At 46.7% G+C, this 23,593-nt stretch overlaps 1 protein-coding gene and 1 long non-coding RNA gene across 2 annotated transcripts in view; one reads left to right on the top strand and one right to left on the bottom strand.

Moving 5' to 3' along the window:
• STK10 (serine/threonine kinase 10) overlaps nucleotides 1–23,593 on the bottom strand; it is a 116,214-nt gene that overhangs the window by 3,673 nt on the left and 88,948 nt on the right. Inside the window, 8 exon segments of the mRNA XM_030327625.1 lie at nucleotides 5,816–5,929; nucleotides 8,596–8,721; nucleotides 9,312–9,500; nucleotides 10,490–10,614; nucleotides 12,387–12,516; nucleotides 15,334–15,426; nucleotides 19,498–19,677; nucleotides 20,096–20,219. Coding sequence (XP_030183485.1) covers nucleotides 5,816–5,929; nucleotides 8,596–8,721; nucleotides 9,312–9,500; nucleotides 10,490–10,614; nucleotides 12,387–12,516; nucleotides 15,334–15,426; nucleotides 19,498–19,677; nucleotides 20,096–20,219 — 1,081 coding nt within the window.
• LOC115522054 lies at nucleotides 78–20,323 on the top strand. Its single transcript, XR_003971238.1, has 4 exons — nucleotides 78–254; nucleotides 5,750–5,954; nucleotides 7,201–7,267; nucleotides 18,729–20,323. It is a non-coding gene; the product is annotated as an uncharacterized LOC115522054 (long non-coding RNA).

Raw genomic sequence — 23,593 nt, 5'->3', positions numbered from 1 at the left:
AAGAAAGAGAGCTGGGTGTGAGGCAATAGGGAGTGAGGAGGACTGCGGTGAGGTGAAGAGCACACACTGTGTCTGAAGACGGTGGTTTCTTTTCAGCTCCAGCTGATGTCTGTCACGTGGTACAAAGAGCCCATTGTGGCCAGAGCTCCTGGATTCACAAAAGAAACTGGAAACCCAGATTCTTATGAAAAATTCCCTTACACAGGCATTCCCTCGGAGATACTGTGGGTTTGGTACCAGACTACTGCAATAAAGTGAGTATCATGATACACAAATGAATTTTCTGATTTCCTAATGCATATGAAAGTTGTTTATAAAAAGTTATGTTTATAGTACACTGTGGTCTAAGTGTGCAACAGCCGTGTCTAAAAAAAATGTATGTACCATAATGAGCACATACTTTATTGCTAAAAAGTGCTAAAGGTCATCTGAGCTTTCAGCAGTTCATGACGTTTTTGCTCGTGGAGTGTCTTGCCTCAGTGTCGATGGCTGCTGATTGAACGAGGTGACTGCTGATGGTGTGGCTGTGGCAATTTTTTTTATTATTGACATATAATGTTATGTTTTGGGTGTGCAACATAGTGACGACAGTTTTGTACATTATGCTATGCTCACCAGGGTAAATGTAGTTATTTCTTAATTTTTACTACTGAGGTATAGTTCACATACAATTCCTTAAAATAAGACAATGATGAAGTTTGCCACATTGATGGACCCTTCCTTTCACAATTTCTCTGTAGCCTGTGACGCTGTTTGACAGCATTTTACCCACAGTAGAACTTCTTCCAAAACTTGAGTCAGTCCTCTCAAATCCTGCCTCTGCCTTATCAACTAACTTCATGAGATATTCGAAATCCTTTCTTGGCATTTCAACAGTCTTCACCAGGAGTAGATGTCACCTCCAGAAACCATTTTCTTTGCTCATCCATCATCAGCAGTTCGTCCTCTGTTCAAGTTTTATCCTGAGACGATAGCAAGTCCACCACATCTTCAGGCTCCACTTCTAATCCAGTTCTCTTGCCATTTCCACCACATCACAGTTACTGTCTCCACGGAAGTCCTGAACCCCTCAAAGTCACCCACTTCTTCCAAAGCCCTGTTCATGTTGATATTTTGACCTCCTCCATGAATCACGAATGTACTTAATGGCATCTAGAGTGGTGAATCCTTTCCAGAAGGTTTTTAGCTTACTTTGCCCAGATCCATGAGAGGAATCACTACCTATGGTAGCTATAGCCTCACGAAATTGTATTTCTTAAATAATGACACTGGAAAGTCAAAGCTACCCCTTGACCACGGGCTGCAGAATAGATATTGTGTTACCAAGCATGAAAACAACATTCATCTTTTTTAAAAAAATAATAATCTTGTTGTACATCTCCATCAGAGCTGTTGGGTGACCAGGCACACTGCCAATGAGCAGAAGATATCAACAGCGGGTTTGAAATACTCAGTAAACCATGTCGTAAACAGATGTGCTATCATCGAGGCTTTGCCGTTCCATTTATACAACACAGGCAGGATAGAGCATAATTCTACAAGGCCCTATGATTTTCAGAATGGCAAATGAGCACTGGCTTCCACTTAAAGTCAATAGCCACACTAGCCCCTGACAAGAGAGAATCAGCCTGTCCTTTGAAGCTCTGAAGCCCAGCATGGACTGTTCCTCTCCAGCTCTAAAGTCTTCTCCTGACATAAGGCTGTTTCATCTATATTGAAAATCTGTTGTCTAGCGTAGCCAACTTCACGAATTCCCTTCGCTGCATCTCCTGGATAACGTGCTGCAGCTTCTACATCAACACTAGCTGCTTCACCTTGCACTTTCACGTTCTGGAGACGGCGTCTTTCGTTAAGCCTCATGAACCAACCTCTACTAGCTTCAGACTTTTATTCTGCAGCTTTCTCACCTCAGCCTTCCTAGCACCGAAGACAGGTTAGGGCCTTGCTCTGGATTAGGCCTAGCTTAAGGGAATTCGTGGCTGGTTTGATCTTCTACCTAGATCATAAAAATTTTCTCCCTTTCAGCAGTAAGGCTGTTTAGCTTTCTTATCATCCGTGTATCCATTGAAGTAGTACTTTTAATTAAAAAATTCTCCTTTGCATTCACAACTCGACTGTAGCTGTTTGGTGGGGAAGGATAGTATCTCAAGTCTCAGCGTGCCTTCCTCACTAAGCTCCATCATGTCTAGCTTTTGATTTAAAGCGAGAGACATGCAACCCTTCCTCTCACTTGACCACTTCGAGGCCACTGTAGAGTTATTCACTGGCCTCATTAATTTCACTAATACCGTGTCTCATGGAATGAGGCCTGAGCAGAAAGGAAGAGAGCCAGAGGAATGGTCAGTCAGTGGAATAGTCAGAATACACAACAGTTCACTATCTTTTTTCCCCATAAAATGCATTTTTATTGTTTCTGTTGAAGTATAGTTGACACACAACGTTACATTAGTGTGAGGTGTACAACATAGTGATGTGACAACTCTGTACACTAGGCTGGGCTCACAAGGGTAGCTGCCATCTGTCACCGTATAATGCTGTTACCGTTGACTATATTCCCAATGCTGTAATTTGTATCCCATCCCCTCCTATCAGTTCTCTGTATTCACGGGTTTTGTTCCTGCTTTTTGTTTACTTTGCTTTGTTTAGATTCCACATATAAATGAAACATATGGCACTTGTCTTTCTGTGTCTGGCTTATGTCACTTAGCATAATACCCTCTAGATCCATCCATGTTGTCCAAAATAGCAAAATCTTGTTTTTTTAGGACTAATACTCCATTGTGTGTGTGTATGTGTTATATATGCAGTCATCTAGTGATGGACACTTGGGTTACTTCCCTATCTTGGCCGTTATATATAATGCTGCAGTAAACAGGAGTGCATATAGCTTTTCAAATTAATGTTTTTGTTTTGTTTTCCAAATATCCAGTAGTGGAATTACTGGATCATATGGTATTTCTATTTTTAATTTTTTTAAATATGTATATATTTTAAAGTTTATTTATTTTTGACAGAGAAACAGAGCATGAGTGGGGAGGGGCAGAGAGAGGGAGACACAGGATCGGAAGCAGGCTCCAGGCTCCGAGCTGTCAGCACAGAGCCTGACGTGGGGCTGGAACCCACGAACCGCGAGATCATGACCTGAGTCAAAGTCAGACGCTCAACCGACTGAGCCACCCAGGTGCCCCTCTGTTTTTAATTTTTTAAGGACCCTCCATACTGTTTCCCATAGTGGCTGCACCGATTTACATTCCCACCAACAGTGCACAGAAGTTCTTTTTCCTCTGCATCCCTGCCAACACTTGTTAATTTCTGCTCTTTTTGATACCTAGCCCTTCTGATAGGTATAAGGTAATATCTGTTTGTGGTTTTGATTTGTAGCTCCCTGAGGATTGGTGATGTTGAGCATCTCTTCATGTATGGTTGGTCAAATATAGGTCTTTGGAAAACTGTCCATTTTTAATCAGATTATTGGGGGGGGGGTTGGTATTAAGATATTTATGTATTTTGGATATCAACCCCCTATTGGATACATCATTTGCAAACATTTTTTTCCCATTCAGTAGGTTGCCTTTTCATCTTGTTGACGGTTTCCTTCATTCGCTATGCAGAAAACTTTGTGGAGTTTGGAGCAGCCTCAATAGTTTATTTTTGCTTTTGCTTCCCTTGCCTTAGAAGACATAGCTAGGAAAATGTTGCTGTGCCTGATGTCAGTTCACCATCTTTTGTGGTCACAAAACAATTATGACAGTAACATCAAAGATCACTGATCACAGATTACCATAACAAAATAATGAAAAAGTTTAAAATATTGCAAGAATTATCAAAAGAGACACACAGGGACATGGAGTGAGCAGATGCTGTTGGAAAAAGGACACTGGTAGATTTACTCACCATGGGCTGCCACAAACTTTCATTTTGGAGGGAGAAAAAAATGCAATTATCTGTGAAGCGCCATAAAACAAAGTATGCCTGTACTTAAAGGTTGGCAACTTTCAAAAAATTTTGAAATTTCTATATGTTGGTCAAACCTAATGCCTGTGCGCCAATTTCAGCCCACGGATAATCAGTCTGTGACCTCTGCTAAAGAATAACAATTTAATTATAACGGCTACCACTTTTTGAACAGAGAGCTTTAGTAACTTGCCCCGCGTCTCATAGCTAGTAATAGGGGAGCCAGGACTTCATCCAAAACCTGTGCTCTTAAGCACTACTCTCTTCTACCTACCATATATATTCATGTATATAACCTAAGGCAGGAGTCTAATCTTTTTTCTGTAAAGGGCCAGATTATAAATATTTTCAGCTTTGCAGGCTGTGAAGTCTCTGTCACAACTACTCAAACTGCCGTTGTACTTCAAACTCGGCCACTGACAATGTGTAAATGAACGAGCATGGCTGTGTTCCAATAAAATTTTATTTACAAATACAGATGGTAGGCCAGATTTGCCCATGGACAATAGTTTACTAACACATGCTTTAAGGGAAGAAATGCTCTATCTACATTTTACAGTCCTAAAAAGCAAAGGTTGCGAAGGGAGGACTGGTCGAGGCCACATTCTGTGTCAGCCGTGACCCAAGCAACACTTTATGGATGCTACCAGATATTCTATACTTACTTGAAAGAATTAAGTCTGAAGTTTTCTAAAAATATTCCACAGTGTACAGTCATCTCCCTTCCCCTGTATAGCTCAAGATTGCTGACTGTAACACGAGTGTGAAAGAACATTTCTATCACCTCTGGTTAAGTGTTCCAGCAGTAACCCAGGTAGCTAATGACAATTCTACAAAGAACTCTGCAAAACAGCAGCCCCCAGAGGCAAAATCCAATGCCAGCTCCCCAGACATACACCACAGTACCTCCCCCAAACCGAGGTGCCCCTGAAATAGGAGGCAGTTGCTAGAGGCAACGTGACCATTCATCTTCAAACTCTCTCAGGATGTGCCAAGGGTATAGAACCACCAGGTAAGAGAACCAGGTGAACGTTTGTTTCCTGATACCAGAGTCAACCGATGTCAGCAGGAGCATTATTGATTTGAGTGTCAAGTATCAAAAGGCCCAACAGGCCATGATTACAGAAAATGACGAACATGGGCCTGCTGCCAGGAAGGTCCAGGACCCTGGCCAGCTGCCAGCCATAAAGCTCCATTAGCACAGGTTAGGGAAGCCTCAATTCAAGGACTTCCAAGGCCATTACTTAGCTGAGGTGGGCAGCTGCCTCTTGTCCAGACCACAGTGAAAGCAAGCAGAGCTGATGTATGATGGCAGAACAAACCTCAGGGCTTCAAGACATGTGATCAAGGGTAATTAAGGCAGCTCTCTCCTCAGAGAGCTTAGGGGTGGAAGGAAATGAGGATGTCCTTGGTCTGCACTACGGGCTGATGACTTTTTTGCATCACACGGTACAATATTCCCATCTGCACTTTACAAATGACCACACTGAGGCCCTGTGATGGTTAATTTTATGTGTCAACCTGGCAAGACATGGCACCCAGTTGTTTGGTCAAACACCCATCAAGATGTCACTGTGAAGGAATTTTTAGATGTGATTAAAATTTAACTCAGTAGACTTTGAGTAAAGCAGATTACCCTCCCTAACATGGGTGGGCCTCAAAACTGCAACATCAACTCTTTCCTGGATCTCCAGCCTACAACCTGCCCTGCAGATTTCAGACTTACTAGCCCTCCACAATCATATGAACCAACTTCCTAAAGTAAATCTGTATCTTATCTATATTCACATCCTAGGCAGACGCCTGTGACTCAACATGGAGAAAAGCCTACTGTTGAGCCCACGAGCCCAGACGTGGTTACCTTTTTGCGCGGCCGAAGCTTGTCCCGCCATTCCTTCAGGTTCTGATTATGGCTCTCATCTAGGGCCTTCAGCTTCTGGGTTTCATGTTCTACCAGGAGGTGACACTTTTCATTCTGGAACAAATTCCAGGCAGAACAGGTAAGAAAACTTAGAAGGCAGAGGTGCAGAAGGCTGAAACATACCTCATGCTGTAGCCAATGACAGCACCAGCATTATTATTTCTTCTCTTTGATTGTAATTTATAGGAAACTCTATGCGTATAAATACATACCAAGGGATGCCTGGAGGAACATTTCAGAATATTCATGTTAATAGTTCTTATTGTGTAGTGGGATCTGCAGTAATTTGCACTTTACTTCTTTGTGCTATTTTGCATTGTTTGAATTTTTCAACATGAACATATATGTCATTTTAACAAAACAGTAAAACTATTAATAATAAATAAAAATGTGTCCTAATCCCAACACTAGAGGCAGCCACTGCAAAAATGTGATTTTCTGGCAGCCTCTGTCCTAAATGTTGTTTAGCTCACCCTCTATATACAATTCTGAAACCTGCTTTCCCACCACCCTTAACATTATAATGTAAACATTAATTAACTTCTAAAGAATTAACATTTTTCATTGTTTTTAATGAAAATTTTAATGCCTACAGAGTATCCCACAGCATAGATTCATCAAATCTACTTAAATATTCCTCCATTTTTGGTCACTTAGGTTGCTTTTAATTTTCACTATGTTAAATAGCATTGTATTAACCATTTGTGCTATGGACTGAATCGTGTCCCCCCAAGGTTCATATGTTGAAGCCCTAACCCCCAGTGTGGTGGTATTTGGAGGTGGGACCTTAAGGAGATAATTACATTTATTTCTTTTTTAATGTTTATTCATTTTTGAGAGAGAGCATGAATGGGGCAGAGAGGGAAGGGGACAGAGGATCTGAAGAGGGCTCTACGCTGACAACAGCGAGCCCCACACGGGGCTGGAACTCACAAACTGTGAGATCATGACCTGAGGTGAAGTCAGCCGTTCAACCAACTGGGCCACCCAGGTGCCCCGGGGATAATTAAATTTAGATAAGGTCCTGGGAGTGGGGCCCTTATGATGGGATTAGTGTCCTTACAAGAGACACTGGGAAGGCTGCTTTCTCTTTCTCCGTGCCATGTGAGGACACAGCAAGAAGGCAGCCGTCTGCAAGCCAGAATCCAACCGCAACGACAACCTGATTTTAGATTTCCAGGTTCCAAAATTATGAGAAACGACACTGTTGTTTAAGCCGCCAGACTGGTATTTTGTTATGGCAGTCAGAGCTCAGATAATCTGTATGTATAAATATTTATATAAATTATCTATGTAATTTTCTGTATTATGTATCATTTCCTCAGGAGAGATTTGTGTAAAGATGAGGACATGGACCTGACAGAGACACTCCCAACTTTATTATTCTCTGAGGTAAGTCATCCGCCTCACAAAATTTACCTGGAATTTCTCGCAAGGCAGAAGTGATCAGTCCCTGTTGATCCTCACAGAGAATCCATCTTGTGGTTTATAAGGCATTTATAAAGCAAGAGGAAAGGGTCTCCATCCAGATACCTCAATCGTTTGGGGTTGGAAGAGTGGGACACCTTGGGGGGATTTTCATTTTGGATTTCAACTCAAGGCTCCCGAGAGTTTAGAAATCAGTTTAGTTAGAAATAATATACAGCACGGAATACCTTTGACCTGCCAGAAGCTGGGCTCCTGGCACTTCCTGTGGGTTCTCTCAGTTAATCCTCCCAGTCACCCCGTGAGCAGATGCAGAAGCTGAGGGAGTTGGCTAAAATTTACAGTGACAAATGACAAGAGTCCCTACCTGACAGGCGTCAATGCCTGTCACGTTTCCTCCACCCCTCCTTGCGTCTCCAGAAATTGCCAAATGGGTGCAAAAGCCTGAGCAATTTCCTGAAGTCACAGGGGTTTGAGTCTGCCCATCCCTCAGGCATGACAATGCCTTGCTCCGCTGCAAGGAGGCTCCAAGTACCGGCTCCTGGGGTGGCGCCCTTCAGGCGGGACAAGCTCAGGAGTCAGGAAACTGGAAGAGGCCAGGACCTCCCGAGGGAAAGGGGTCACCAAGAGGCTGGCAACACCAAAACAGCCTTCCCTGATCTCAGTGGGAAAGCTTTGCGCTTCTCACCGTTAAGGATGATATCAGCTGTAGGTTTTATCAAGTTAGGGAAGTTCCTCTCTACTCCTGTTTTTACTGAGAGTGTTGTTGTGAATGAGTGCTGGGTTTTGTCAAATGCTTTTTCTGCGTCTGTTGCTGTGATCATGTGGTTTTTCTTTAGCCTGTTATGTTGCGGATTGCACTGATTTTTGAATGTTGAGCCAGCCTGGGATAAAGCCTACTTGGGTCATGGTGTATAATTTTTTCTATACATTGTTGAAGTCGATTTGCTAATAATATCTCGTTGAGGCATTGTTGTCCGGTTTTGGTATTGGAGTAACTTGGACACCTTGTCCCAAGACACAGTGATGAACCAGAAGCCCGGCACAGGCCACTGCCAGGCCCCAGGTGCGGCACTTTCAGCTCAGTCCTACCAAACAGGAATTCTCACCCCCACCCCATCCCCATTTTATGGATGCAGGAACTATGGCTTGGAAGATGATGGATCTGGCCAGCATGACACGGCAGGATTGAACCGTTTTAGCCCGGGCTTGTCTGACGAGAGTCCTTCCCTACCGTAGAGTCTGTGGTCCCGGGAACAGAGGCGATGCGAGAAGGGGGGCGGGGAGGCCTGTACCTGCAGCTGCTGCAGCTCGCTCATGTTGCTGTCACACTGTGCCACCATGTCCCGCATCTGGTTCTCATGTTTTTGCTGCTGCTGTAGCCGCTCCGACTTCTGCCTTTTCTCCTCTTGCTGGGAGAACTGGAACAGAGGGAGGGTGGGTGCCTCAGAAGGTCACAGGCCTGGCTGGTGGCGGGGGCGGGGGGGGGGGGGCCCTTACCCCCACCCCATTCCAGAAAGTCCCGTCAGAGGGGCTGTTTGTGCACAGCCCTAGTGCCCTACACCATTCAGGCCATGCTCTCTTCCTGAGCGGAGACCCAGGCTGGTGGGGACACAACGTTGTGCTGTGCCACATGCTAAGACAACATGTGTTACCACATAGGAATCACGGGAGCCCAGGGCCACCAGCGCCATGTCCCCAAGACGAATGGGTGACATGCAAGTGGGGTCTTGGTGGATGAGAAGAAGGGGTTTACCAGCAGAGGAAGCCGCAGGATCGAAGCACCACAGTGTGAAAGGGAACCGTGCATGAGAAAGCAACACCAAGCTTCCCCCTCTGTCCACCGGAGGGACATTCGCCGTGGGGCTTGTGAGGCTTCCAGGCTGTGACCGACACCCCCCTTCCAAGACGCTGTACTGCAGCTTGTATTTCTATTCCCCAAGCCACATAAAGTTCAGGCCCCACCAAACCGGCATCTGTCCCCACTGCAGTACACGCACAGAGCCCCCACCTGCTTGATCTTCTCGCGCTGCTCAGAGGCACTGCCCGCGCCATTGATGTGGAGGCTCTTCTTGTACATGGCCATGCGCGTCTTGCCCTCGCTCCTCTGAATCTTGGGCAGCCGTGCTTTCTCCTGCTGCTGCCGCACCTTCAGCTGCTCCACCATGCGCTGGTTGTAGCGTTGCATCTGCTCCCGCTCCTGGGGGCACAGCCAGCCGGGGCTGAGGTCAGGTGTGCTCTGGGCCGGGGGTGTGATCAGAGGCCAAAGGCTGCCACCCTCCGCTCGGGAGCCCAGGACACACGTGGCCCTGGCAGAGCAAGTCTGGCATCATTTTACCTCTACTGTTAATTTTTTAAGTGAGAACAGAAAATGTTACTTTTTGTTAGTAACGCTTTGGATTTTTACCTTCTAAATGCCTTCGCATCTAATCAACGGTTGGCATGTCATTAAAGCTAATACCTCAAAGCAAGACGTACACTACTGATGGCAGATGTCAATTCATACTTTTAAAAGTCATGATAAATTTGAATTTTTCCTTCACCTAACACCTATTTGTATTTCAAAACTTGGCACGGGTATCACCTCCTCCAGGGAGCCTCCCCTGACTTCCAAGCCAGGTTGAGCACCCTTATTCAGAGCCGCCACAGCCCAAAGCTGTTTGTCCATCATTGCATTTAGATTAGGAATTGTAATTATCCACTAATTGTGCATCCAGATCTCAGTTTGTCCCTGCTCCCACTAAGGGGACCAAATCAAGACAATTACATAGAAGTAAGAGAGTGCTCTGGCCACACAAAGCAGGGGCCCTTGCCTGGTCTGAGGGAGATAAGGAAGGCTTCCTGGCAGAGGTGGTGTTTAAGTCGAGACTTAAAAGTATTCCGAGAGAATGCATGCGAAAGAGAGAGATTAGGGGGAAATGGAAAGGTCACGGAGAAGAGGAAAAAAGTGAAAGGCACACACTAAGGTGTCTAAGTCAGTGAGGGAGCTGCCATCTGCTTCCCTGCAGGGCTTCCCCCATTCCTGGCCCTTTCATCAGAGGAAGGACATCTCATAGAACCTCCCAGGGCCTTACCCTGACCAACGCCTGCCTCCTCTTGGGAGCACAGATGGCACCCAAGTGGTGCCCCACTTGGCCCTCCCAGAGCTTCCGGTGGCAGCCCCATGCCCCGCCCAAGTCGGGACCTCACCTTCTCATGCTTGCGCACCAGCTCATGCCTCTGGAGGAAGTACTGGTCTTTGAGCTGCTGCTTCACCAGCTGGTGCCTCTCCTGTAGGTGATGCTCCTCCATTTCCCACAGGGCTGCCTCCCGGTCTGTGGACGACATGAGGCCTGGTGAGATGCTAATGGCCAGAGCGCCACTGAGCGCTGCCCTGCCCTCTCCTGCATCAGATGTTAGCTCCCAGGAGCCTGGTACACCAGGAAGCGAATGAAGCCAGGAACCAGAGAAACCAGAGACCGAGGCTAGAACCCAGCTCCTTCACTGGGGTTTGGGACGGGTAGCAAATCCTCTCCAGGCCTCCACTTCCACCTCTACCAAACGTGTGCAACCATTCCGTGGAGGCAGAAATGGTCTTGGGAGACCATTATGTTCAGCTCACAGTGCACTGCTGCTTTCCTAATGGGCCAGTGGGAAGGGCTCGCGAAACCCCATGAAGAAGACAGGAACAGCCTCCTGTCACTATTTACTCCTTTGAAGAATGGACGAGACCCTCCTTGGCCATTGTACATCCCTTATGTATACATTATTATTAAGACACAGCATCTGGCATTTTATCACTGGAAGTCTATCAATTGACCTTCTGCTCAGCCACAGGCACGGAGCTGGCATCAGATGAAGACTTCATGCCCTGTAAGACACGGAGCGGGTGGTGCTCAACCCACATGAATGTTCATTTCATTTCATTGCGTTCCTGATCTATGAAAACTGGTAACTACCCACACAGTACATCAGAACAGTGATGTGGCTTGCTATCAAAGTCTAAAGCGCTGTCCCACAAGTAGGGTGGTTCCTACTGGCATCATGGGACCAAAAAAGAAAATGAGGGCTTTCCTGAAACCGCGGCGGCTCTTCAGAACGTCAGAACATCAAGGACCCCGTTTTGCTGCCCCACACCAAGTACTGAGGGGTTTACAAGGCTTGCCTGCACCGGCCATCACAGCCCTGGCCGCAGCACCTGCTGTGTAAGTAAGCCAGAGACGGCACCTGTACAACCGGCCCTATGTTGTTTACGTCTTTACCGCAGGCTGGACTGTTGACTCTCAGAAGCCCACGGGTGCCAAACTCTGAACTTCTCCCATCCAACTGTTTCAAGTGTAGCTCAAACAGCAGACTTTTGGCCATTCAGAGCCCACCTGCTTTGCACGCCCCACAAAACTGCACCCAACATCCGCTAGGCATAGAGAAGATAAACCTAAGGGGCTAAAGAAAGACCCTAAGCCCTGCTGCCCTTCAGAACTCTACCCCAGAACCTCCCCTGCTAGTGACCCCATCCAGATACAGAAGCCCTCTCTCTGAACCCTAGAGTTCCTCTGCCCTCCTCCCTCCGGGAGTGGCCCGCACTAGTGTCTCTGGAAGGTCTTGGGCTCGAAGGACTTGCCAGCCCGCAAACCCGTCAGAGCACCAGCACACCAGAGCAGTCAGGAACTCGGCTTCAAGAGGAGATCCACGTTCAAGGCTCATTCTACCACGCATTAGCCGAGCAACCCCGGCCCAAGCACAGTGGCTCTGCAAGCCTTTGTTTCCTCGTCTACAAAAACGACTTGTCGGGTTAAGGTGAAGATTCAAGGAGAGAGAGCCATGAAAACTGGCACACAGCCTGGCACAGCCGTCACTCCACATGTGATGGACGTCATAAGGGGCACGATACTTTCCCCCCCACCCCGTAGTTTCTACCCACTCTACGTGGCTTGCTGGCTTTCTTCCTTCCTCAACCTCAGGAAAGAGGTCAAATAATGTCAGCTCTGTGCCTCAGTCCTGACTGCAGTGGAGGTTTTCCCCATGTGTCGCCCTGAAGGATGCTGTTTAGTTTTAGGATGGAGAAGAACCTAGCAGTTCCTAGCACAGCCCACTCTCTGGCAGCCACCTCGAAGGAGTTCCTGCTTCCTGGTGAGACACTCGCGCTCCTTGTCACAGATCTCCCGCCTGTTGTCTGCAGTGATCTTCTTCATCGCCAGTTCCAGGTCCTCCTTCTGCTTGGCCAGGAAGTCCCGGTCCTGGGCGGGAGAGAGGAGGACAGACCTCTAGCACCGGTTCCGGCACCTCAACGTCTACTTTTACTACAGAGGAGTTGTCGTGATCGGCAAAGAAAACATACGCAGGGGAAACCTGAGACTTAGAGACACGTCCACCAACTATGGCATATGCGCTTCATGTGGACCCTGATTCAAACAACAGATTAAAAAAAAAAACATTCATGAGACAAATGGAAATGTAACTAATGACTCAACTGCAAATGGGATGTCATGAAGCAGTTACCGATAAATATTTAAATACTTAGGTAACTTTATAGTATTGTGGGTTCTTTTAGAGATGCATACTAAGACACTGACAGGTGAAAGGATATGATACGTGGGATTTGATTCGAAATAACCCTGAAGGGTGGGGGAGTGAGTAGACATGAGTTCCTAATTACTGAGACCAGGTAACAGGTGACAGGTATGCGGGGGTTCCTAATATACCTATTTCTGCCTATGTTTTTAATTTTCCATAGTCAGATTTAAAAAATTAAAATTTAAAAATTTTAGGGAACACGTAAGCAGAAACTAGAAATCCCCACTAATCCTATCACCCAGGAGTAGCAGCTGGTTTTGGTGTATCTATACAAACATGTTTGCATCTGTATTTCACAAATTATTTAAAAGGACTTAGAGATTTGTACACCCATGTTCATAACAAGCATTATTCAAAACAGCCACAGGATGGAAGCACTCAAGTGCCTACAGACAGAGGAGTGGATAAACAAAATGTGGCATATATGCACAATGGAATCTTACTCCGCCCTGAAAATTCCCACATATGCCACAACATGGATGAATCTCAAAGACATGTCAAGTAAATCAGACACAAAAGGACAAATACCATATGATCCCACTTACAGGAAGTCAGATTTGTGGAGACAGAGAGTAGAATAGTGGTTGCCAGGGACTGGGGGAAGGGCATGGGGTGTTATTATCTAATGGGTAGAGTTTCAGTTTTGCAAGATAAACTGTTCTGGACACGGACAGTGGTGATGGTTTGCACAACAGTGTGAATGTACCTAATACTACTGAACTGTATGCTTAAAAATGGTTAAGGTGCTAAATTCGTTATGCCTTATCTTACTATAATTTTTAAAAATTAAAAATACCTTTCCATGTGATAATGCAATCTTCTATCAAATGAGTTTTGATGGCCGAAAACATTTCATGGCACAGGTAGGTATACCCTAACCTTATTCACCCAATACCTAATAATTTTTTCCCAAGTTGTCTCTATTTTGTTTATGTTTATTTATTTATTTGTAGAGAGAGAGAGAGTGAGAGAGTGGGGAAGAGGCAGAGGAGAGAGTGAGAGAAGAATCCCAATTAGGCTCTGTGCTGGCCACACAGACCCTGATGCGGTGCTCAAACTCATGAACTGTGAGATCATGACCTGAGCCAAAATCAAGAGTTGGATGCTTAACTGACTAAGCCCCCCAGGTGCCCCAAGTTGTCTCTATTTTAGATGGAGTATGTCTTCATACTCTGGTAGCTAAATATTTGTGAACTTCTGTGATGATTAATCCTTAGGATTAGTCTCTAGAAGCAAAAAAAATCCAGGCCAATAATGTGTACATTTTTGAGGCTCTTGATGACCTTGCGAGAATGGCCCCCTTAAAGGCCCAATATGCTCTCCCTGTGTGGGGATGGGGCCTATCTCCCCTACCCTCCCCAGCCCTGCATTTTTTTTTCTGATCACAGCATCAAAGGACAGGTTGTAGGAAAGTATGATGGTGTCCTGGAGAGAACATGAAGCCTGGAGTCAGACTGAGTTTCAAGCCTTGCCCCATACCATTAACTCTACAAAGTCACCTCTCTAAGCCTTATTTTCTTTCTCTGTAAAGGGAAAAACAAATAGCACCTACCCTGATAAGCCATGAACGCTAAACTGGGTAATATACAAAAGCATTTTAAGTGTAGACTCTAATTTTCTATACATTTGGGGGCAGAGGCAGCAAAATGTACAGACGCCCCAGTAGGAGAAAAACAAGCACATGGTCCGACAAAGGCTAAGGAGAAGGCCAGTGAGGCTGGGGCCAGGAGGATCAAGTGGAGCGGGGAGAGGCTAGCAGGGGCCAGACGGACAGGGCCTTGTAAGCACATGAGGAGGCTCGTCTTATCTTATACACAAAGTGGGAGCCCCTGAAGGTTTTCAGGACACAAGGCTATAGGGGGAGGGTGACATGATGAGATCTGGAGTTCATATTGATTACACTGGCTGGTGGGAGAGAAAATTACAGGAGAGCAAGAGAGGAAGCAGGGAGACTAGCTGGGAGGCTACTGCAGTAGTCCAGGCAAAAGATGACAGTCGCTATGGAGTCACAGAGATATTGACAAAGTTGGCAGATCCAGAGACAGTTTGGAGCTTAAAAACAAAAAAACAAAATCCATGCTTCAGGAGGTGATAAAGGGTTGGAAGGAAAGGAACGGTCAGAAATAACAACGTTTCTGGCCTGACAGCAGGATGAAGGACAGTGCCCCCTCAGAATACAAGAACAGGACCAGGTCTGGGAGGTCGTGGGTTTGTCTTAAGATTCTAAAAGGTGCCAAGTGGGCAGGTGGATGTACTGGGTTATTCAAGGAGACCTGGCCTACAAACAACCCTAAGACACGGATGTACAGGGCTGGGGTGTCCAGAGACAGGGAGCTCACTTCTACCTGGAGCGAGAGCAATCAAGGGAGGCTGCGTGAGGGAGGTGCCAACAAAATAGGCTGGACTTGAGACAGAGGAGGAACCTGGTCATCACTCGGGTCCTCCAACCTGGGACTCGCTGACCGAGGGCAAGGACTCACGAGAAGCTGCTTCTTTTGTGCGTGCTCCTCCATTTTCTGCTTCATGCTCTCCTTCCGCTGCTGCCTCGGAAGCCTCTCCACCTCGTTCTTCACCTGTACCAGAAACAGAAGACAGCGGCTGGGTCAGCGTCCCTCCTCACACTTCCTAGAAAGAAAGACTACAACACCAGAACTCCTGGGCCAGGGAGGCCAAAGGCGAGGCGCAGCTTTCCAGACACTGGCCCCCCACCGCACTCTCCACCAAGCCCCTGACAGGTAGTCCTCTCTGGCCTACTCCTGTCTGCTGCTGGCTTGGGTTTCAGACTCCCCCAGAGCGAAGTGGTCCTGCTTTTGCTGCTTGACATCCTGCGGCCTTCTGAGAGCATCACCTCCCCTTCCTTGAGGGCAGACTTTGTCAACCTTTCTTCATACTGTGCCCCCAGAAACCTCTGTAGACATTTTCTTCCTAATCACCCACCCCCAAGAAATATTAATCCCACAAACTGTCACTCTGTTAAACCCTTATAATGATCTAAGATATTTCTCACCCCTCAAGGGAGACATCTCCTCTGTTCCCGAGGTTCAGGTGGTGTTGATACCCACCCCCCCCCCCCGCCCCCGGCCACCTCCATCTGGCTCCCAGGCACACATATGATGCAGGCTGTCGGTCAACATGTTCCATGCCCTGGCCTCAGGGATTGGTTCAGACACCTTGCTGGGCCAGTGAGAGCTTTAGGATGTGTGCTGGAACTATCGAGGAAAGCAGATCTCTGTCCTCCGGGGTTGCTAAACTAGGATGTAGGCCATGGTGGGCCACCCTGGAAGGGCCCGCCAGAGACAAAGATGAATGCAGGGAAGCAATGCCAAAACACGAAAAAGAAGGGTTCCTGGTGATACTTCTGCCCTCCCGATCAGGGCCAGTAAGTGTTCTCAAGCCAGCTGGAAATGGGTTTCTTTGTTTGTTTTTTTTTTGGTAAGTAATCTCTACACCAAATGTAGGGTTCTATCTCACAACCCTAAGATCAAGAGCTGCACACTCTACTGAATGAGCCAGCCAGGTGCCCCCAGTTTCTGTCTTTTATAACAGAAGAGGGAGAAGAGATTCATGACATTTCTCTCCAAGGCACCCAGAGTTCCTCAGACAGTTCTGAGGAACCCACACCTCTACAGGTGCCTGAAACACCACTCCAAACTCACTGATGGAAGGCTCTTAGGAGCAGCTGGTGGAAAAATACTGTCCATGATCAAAAGAACATTCCAGGGGAGTTCTTCTGGCATGGTCAGCGTAAGCCAAAACAGCCTCCCTGTCCTGCCGATCACAATGAAAAACCCTGGATAAAATACAAAAAACAACTACCTGAGGACTCTGGAAAGTAAACAAAAGCAGATGACTATCAGACTAGTCAAAACTTATAGGAGGGGCCAGCACAGGAGTGAGTTTCCTAGTTGTGGTTTTTTTTTTTTTCCCTTTTGCTGTCCTGGCTTTGCAGTACTCTCAGACCTGCACAGCAGTGCAATGGGAAAGGTAACTAAGACTCTGTAAGAAACTTCATGTTTCTGGCCAGAGAACCAGGAAGAGGGGCCTGTGCGGGTCAGAGAGTGTGGGAAGAATCCCAGAGAGAAGACAGCAGGAGGGAAACCCTAATTCTGTGCATGACCCCACGCATGTCTCAAGTTCACCCGTGCCGAGCAGGAGCAAGACAGACCCAAAGCAGTACAGCAGGGGCTTTGAAACTATACTACGATCAGAGCCACCACGCACAGAAGACAGGACAGAACCTGTGGTCTGAACCTAACAAGATCAACTGCCTGCTAAAACAAAAATGTCAACACTCTCCAGACTGTAACAGGACCCAGAGTCCATAGACTAGAACATTCAAAATGTCAATGATGCGATCCAAAATTACTCTACGTACAAAGAATCAGGAAATGTGACCCATTTGCAAAGAAAAAAAATCATCACATACCAATTCCAAGATGGCACAGACACTGGAATTATCAGACAAAAACTATAAAGCAGCCATTATAACCACACTCTGTCAGGAAAAGGTAAACATATTTGAGGTTAATGGAGAGAGAGAATGTTGCCACAGAGAAATACAAACTCTAAAACAGAGACAATTAGAAAGCTTAGGACCAAACAATACAGCATCTAACAGTAAACACAGAAAACACTGGAAGGTCCCAGGGTGGAGTAGAGGTAGCAGAAGAGCCCATGAATTTGAGGACTAATAAAAATTATGAAAACTAAAGGTTTAGGGACTTACAGGAAAATACCAAAGGTCTAATATTTGTGTTTTTGTTTTGGGGAGAAAGAGACTGGAATGGAAAATACACGTCAGGGGCGCCTGGGTGGCTCAGTTGGTTAAGCGTCTGACTCTTGGTTTTGGCTTAGGTCATGATCCCAGGGTCATGGGATCAAGCACCATGTTGGACTCTGTACTGAGCATGGAGCCTACTTAGCATTCTCTCTCTCTCTCTCTCTCTCTCTCTCTCTCTCTCTCTCTCCGCCCCCCCTCCGCCCCTCCCTACTCCCTTGTGCTCTCTTTCTCCCTCTCAAAAATAAAATTTTTAATGAATATCAGAAATGGCCAAAAACTTCTGGATTCCATGGCAATTAACAGCTTCTTGAGGGTAGAGTCCCTATCTATTCTGCTCAGTACCCCCAGCACCTAGCACAGGGCCATACACGTAGACAGTCAATAAAACAGGTGCTGAACAGCTCTCATTTTGATAGGAGGTAACTAGGGCTCAGGAAGATCACTTGTCCAAAGCTCAATAGTTAGTGATCCAGAGCCACGACTCAGAACCAGACCTGACTCCCAAGCCTGTGCTCCCTGCACTTGCCCTAGAGCTGGGGGGTATGCTTAGTGTCAGCGCTGTACCCCAGCAGGAGAGCCAGGACCAGGGTAAGGCCAGTGAGGCACTCACCGCGGGCATAAAAAGGAATACCAAAAATCTAAGTAATGAAGATAAAATTACATTAAAAAAAAAATCAAAATTCGGGGGCTCCTGGGTGGCTCAGTTAGTTAAATATCTGACTTTGGCTCACATCATGATCTCACGGTTCATGAGTTCAAGCCCTGCATCGGCCTATCTACTGTAAACGCAGAGCCGGCTTCGGATCGTCTCTCCCCACGTGTGCATGCGCTCTCACTCTTCTCAAAAATAAAGGTTTTTTAAAAAATAAATAAAAATTTAAAAATCAAAATTCCCGCCACGAACATAATATCAAAATTGTAAATACAGACAGGATCCACCCTATACTTGCAGGACTCATTCTCACCACCTTACCCTAAACCTGGCCCTGTTGAATCCTGATTTTAAATAGCCAACAGTCTGTTCATCATGACTTTTCTGCAATAATTTTGATGTTAAAACACTATGCTACAATATCATTTGTCTTGATTACCAAGGTTTTTGGCGCCCCCGCTTAAGTTTTGTGCTCCAGCTCCAGCCCAGCCCCTGCAGCTGCCTGAGGCCCCTTGGATACAAATGTCACCCCCATAGACTGCAGTCTGGGAGCTGGGCTCTGAAGCCTGCAGCACCACGGACCACCCTTAAAAGCTGTTTGTCTGAAGACTGGGAATGGCCTAGTAAGTATGTCCCAGGCTCCACAGAGGGAGGTGTGAGCTGTTATTTGGGACCCAGATGCCCTTCCCCAGGGCAGGCTAGGAGACTCACCTCCCTCCCCTTGTCTCAGGACCATCTACCTCTTTGTCACCTACCCCACCCCCCCCCACCTCTTCCAACTGGGAGAGGAAAGAGAAGAGCCACATGGGTCCCAACTAGGGGACTGTTGTTTTGGGAGAAGAGAGGGCAGGGCACAGAAGACGTATTGTGTTTGCCACCCGGCACCTGTTCCCCTGCTCTGGTGAAAGCATCTCAGATCCCCCTGGGCTGCCAGCCCTTCCTCCTCCCCTACTCTCTTTCAGCTGGGGTTGCTGAGCTGGGACGACATACAGAAGCTGCCTGCGAGCCAAGTCAACACAGGAAAGGAGAGCCCAAATGACAGAGAAGTAGCTCCTCATGACGCAGCTGGAGCACGTGAATCCCGACACGTGGATGTGAGCTTTTCAGATACATGAGCTCCCCAGAGTCTCCTCTGTTGCTGAAGCGGGACTGAGCTGGGGTTTCGATCGCTTGCGTCCTAGAGCCCCTGGCCTCCGCCCAGCACATATTCACCTCCTTCTTCATCAGTTTGAGCTGCTCCTGGAACTTGGCATAGTCCCGATCCTGCTCCAGGCGGATCCGCCTGGCCTCCTCCCGGCGGCGCACGGCATGGTCTTGCTCCATCTTCTCCACCTGCTGCTTCTGCTGGCGTTCCAGGTTCTCCAGCTCCGTGTCAAAGAACTTCTTCTTGGCCTGGAAGGAGTAGAAGGAGAAACTGAGCAAAGTCTCTTTATACCTGGGAGGAAGATGGGATGCAAGATGGGGAGAGCCCAGAGTTTATCTTCAGACCGGGGCCTGAATCCCAGCTCTACACCTCTCTGCTGTACGACCCGGGGCGAGTCATTTAACCAAAGTCTCTGCTGCCTCTGTACAAAAGGGAGGCCAGACCATCTGCCTTGCAGAGTTCTTGCATGGTGCTCGGCAAAGGTTGGTCTCCCTCTAGAGGTCCTCCTCTGTGACTCAGAGGAGCTCTGTGACCTTCATGAGATCCTGTGTTTATGAGTCTGTGGCCCAGGAGACCAAGAAACCAAAGGAACCGGGCTCTCTCCTGCCCCTAAAGAAAACATGGAGGCAAGAAGCCCTCCAGGGACCCATCTGTCCTCACACTCACGTTGATTTCTTGTTCAAAACGCTTATGCATCTGCTCTAGCTGCAGCTCATGCTTGCTGCTCAGCTGGGTCTGGTTCCGGTGTTCTTCTTTCTGGAGCAGCCGAAGCTCTCGGAGCTCCTGGCGCCTGAAGGGTTAAAGGATGCGGACATGTCAGTCAGAAAGTGGCCCGCCTCAGAGGGCACATAATTCATAGCCAGAGACACTGAAGGCTGGAGTGTGGAACGGCATCACAGAAGTCTGGGGGCAGAGGCAGGACTAGAACTCGGGCTTAATTTGACATTTATTGACAGACAGAACATTAATAATCTTAACGTATAAAGAGTCCTTACAAATCAATAAGAAAAACAGGAGCAGCCTACTTTTTTTTTTTTTTTTAATTTTTTTTTTTTCAATGTTTATTTATTTTTGGGACAGAGAGAGACAGAGCATGAACAGGGGAGGGACAGAGAGAGAGGGAGACACAGAATCGGAAACAGGCTCCAGGCTCTGAGCCATCAGCCCAGAGCCCGACGCGGGGCTCGAACTCACGGACCGCGAGATCGTGACCTGGCTGAAGTCGGACGCTTAACCGACTGCGCCACCCAGGCGCCCCAGCAGCCTACTTTTAAAAAGGCACACAAGGGGCGCCTGGGTGGCTCAATCGGTTGAACACCCAACTTTGGCTCAGGTCATGATCTCGTGGTTCGTGGGTTTGAGCCCTGCGTCAGGCTCTGTGCTGACAGCTCGGAGCCTGGAGCCTGCTTTGGATTCTGGTCTCCTCTCTCTCTCTCTCTCTCTCTCTCTCTCTCTGTCCCTCCCCCTGCCCTCCCCTCTCAAAAATGGATAGACATTTAAAAAAATGTTTTTTTTATTTAAAAAGGGACACAAAACATAAGTAGACATGAACCAAAAAACAAAAAAATTTAAATTTACCTAATATGGATATGAAATGCAAATTAAAAATTCTGTTTTCATTAAAAAGGCTAGACTATAGGGGAAGTTGATACTTTCATAACCTGCTCATAAGTATAAATTGGTACATTTCTGGCAGACAGTTTGGTAATAAGTTCATGCCTTTTAACATAGTATTTCCATTTCTAGATATTAATTCTAAAGAAATATTTATAGATGCACAGCACAACTGAATAAGGATATCCATAACAAAATTATTTAGAATAGCACAAAATTTGAAATGACTTAAATGTCCATTATCTATGTCTAATTAAATAAATTAAAATGTATGCATCCGGTATCCATATGATGTTAATTTTGTATACACAACCATAAAAAAAAAAATCAAGTTTTACATAAAATATTAACACAGATAGGGGAACTGGTTGCCAAAATATTAACACAGATAGGGGAACTGGTTGCCGGCAGGAAAGGGAGGGAGATTTTTCACAGTTTACCCTCTCCTTTTTTGTTGTTTTTTTTGAATTTTGAACCATGATATTATATTACCTATTCAAAATATAATACAATAAAAACCTGACCTAAACCACATAATAGACCTTAATTTTATATCACATTATTGGTGATGTGTACATGTGTTTATTCACAGAAAAAAATAATTGCAGGATAAACTTCAAAGCGTTAATTGTGTTTAACACAAATCCATTAAACACTGGTATGTATCATTTATGTCATCAGAAAAGAAAATGATGGGGCTCCTGAGTGGCTCAGTCGGTTAAGCTTCTGACTTCGGCTCAGGTCATGATCTCACAGTTCGTGGGTTCGAGCCCCGCGTCAGGCTCTGTGCTGACAGCTCAGAGCCTGGATCCTGCTTTAGATTCTGTGTCTCCCTCTGTCTCTGCCCTCTCCCACTTGTGGTCTGTCTCTCTCTCAAAAATAAATAAACATTTAAAAAATAATAAAAGAAAATAAAATGATGCAGAAGGAACTTGGACCTCCTGACTATGAATCAGGACTCCCTGGTGGCCCCTCAGGAGGGACCTTGTTTGAATCGTAGCTCTGCTGACTTTCTGCTGGGCGCCTTCAGTCAGTCACTCAAACTCCAGGCCCCTGTTCCGTCATCTGTAAAATGTGCAGATAATGTCTACCGCAGATAATGCCAACATGGTAACTAAGAGGTAAAACGTGCTAAGTTTGTTACTAACAAACTAAGTGGGAGCTGCTGGAGTGAGCATGAGAAAGAAGAGGCAAAATAGCCACATTAAGGAAGCTTCCATCGGAGCCTCTGCTCTTGGGGCAGCAAGAGGGTTGAGAGTGTTAATGAAGAAATAGAAATCCTGACTCCAGAGAAACTGACTCAGAGAACACCTGACCAAAGAGCAAAGGCATACAAAAGAAGGTGGGCAGCCAGGTTCTAACATTACCTCCCTGCCCCACCTGAGTTCTCACAAGGGAAGGCAGGACAAGAGACAGGCTGATTCTTAAGAAGGCGGGCATTGGCACTGGCAATCTTAGGGAAAAACAGGAAAAACTCTGACCTAGAAGCCTCAACCTGGGAGAATGAATATCTGATCACATGGTTCAAAAGCCTGTGTGTGACCCAATCCTCTGGAAATCCTCGAATCCAGGTATTACAGGGACAAGGGGGGAGGGGAAGGAGGCGGGGACTGCCAGCCAGGAAACAATGAGAGCCTTCCGCACCCCTGCAGAACAAGGCTGGGGGTGGGGGGGAGGGTTGGTATTCGATATTCGGAACACTCAGCCCTCTGGACCATGACAGGCAAATAAGAAAAGCTTCTCAACCTCTGCGAAGTCTCACTTTTCAAACCTGAGCAGCACACAGCCGGCCAGGGCCAGAGGGCATCCATTCTAGATGGGGTATGGTGGATCTAGAATGTCAACCCAGAAGCCCAAACCGGAGATGATGGAAAGGAAACTCAGCCAGTGAGGTCTGACACTTAGGAGACAGGTTGCCTCCCAGGTGACTGTGAAAATGGAAGGTGGTGTCATCCTCCAAAAGCAACCATCCTCCCACCCCCTGCCTGAGCTTCCCCAGCCCACATGATGAGGACGAGTGTGTGTGTGTGTGTGTGTGTGTGTGTGTGTGTACACGTGTATGTGTATTCGTGCAGAAACACCACTAATGAAAAGGCAGCATTTCATCTCTGTGGTCCCTAGAGGGGGAAGTACCCCAGAGCATCCAAAACCGCTTCCATTTGGCTTTGGAATGCTTGTGCTTTTTATAAGTATCAATGTGTCTGACATTCTAGAAGTGTTCTCCAAACTAATCATGAATTTACCCTGCAAAGGCCTGGCCCCAAGGGAGCTCCAGGGGGAGCTAAGCCTCTCCCTGGCAGCCCCAGGAAGCTTCCAGTCCAGTGGAAGCCTGGTAGACTCTTCACATGGTGGTCTAGTTAGAATCTCAGCTCTACCTTCGCACCTGAGCGAACCGGGGCAAGTACTTACCTGCCAAAAAACACTGTTTTGTCATTTACAAAATGGGGGGAATAGGGTCTCCCCATGGAAGGCTGTTAGGGGGCCTGAACACCTCCAAAGTGCAGAAATGGTTCACAGCAGACAGCTGTGCCTCACACTCTCCCCGCCTCA

Source organism: Lynx canadensis, chromosome A1, assembly GCF_007474595.2.
Source record: "Lynx canadensis isolate LIC74 chromosome A1, mLynCan4.pri.v2, whole genome shotgun sequence".
Classification (NCBI taxonomy): domain Eukaryota; kingdom Metazoa; phylum Chordata; class Mammalia; order Carnivora; family Felidae; genus Lynx; species Lynx canadensis.
Note: the sequence above shows the minus strand (reverse complement) of the source record. Positions and strands in the feature narration are given on the sequence as shown.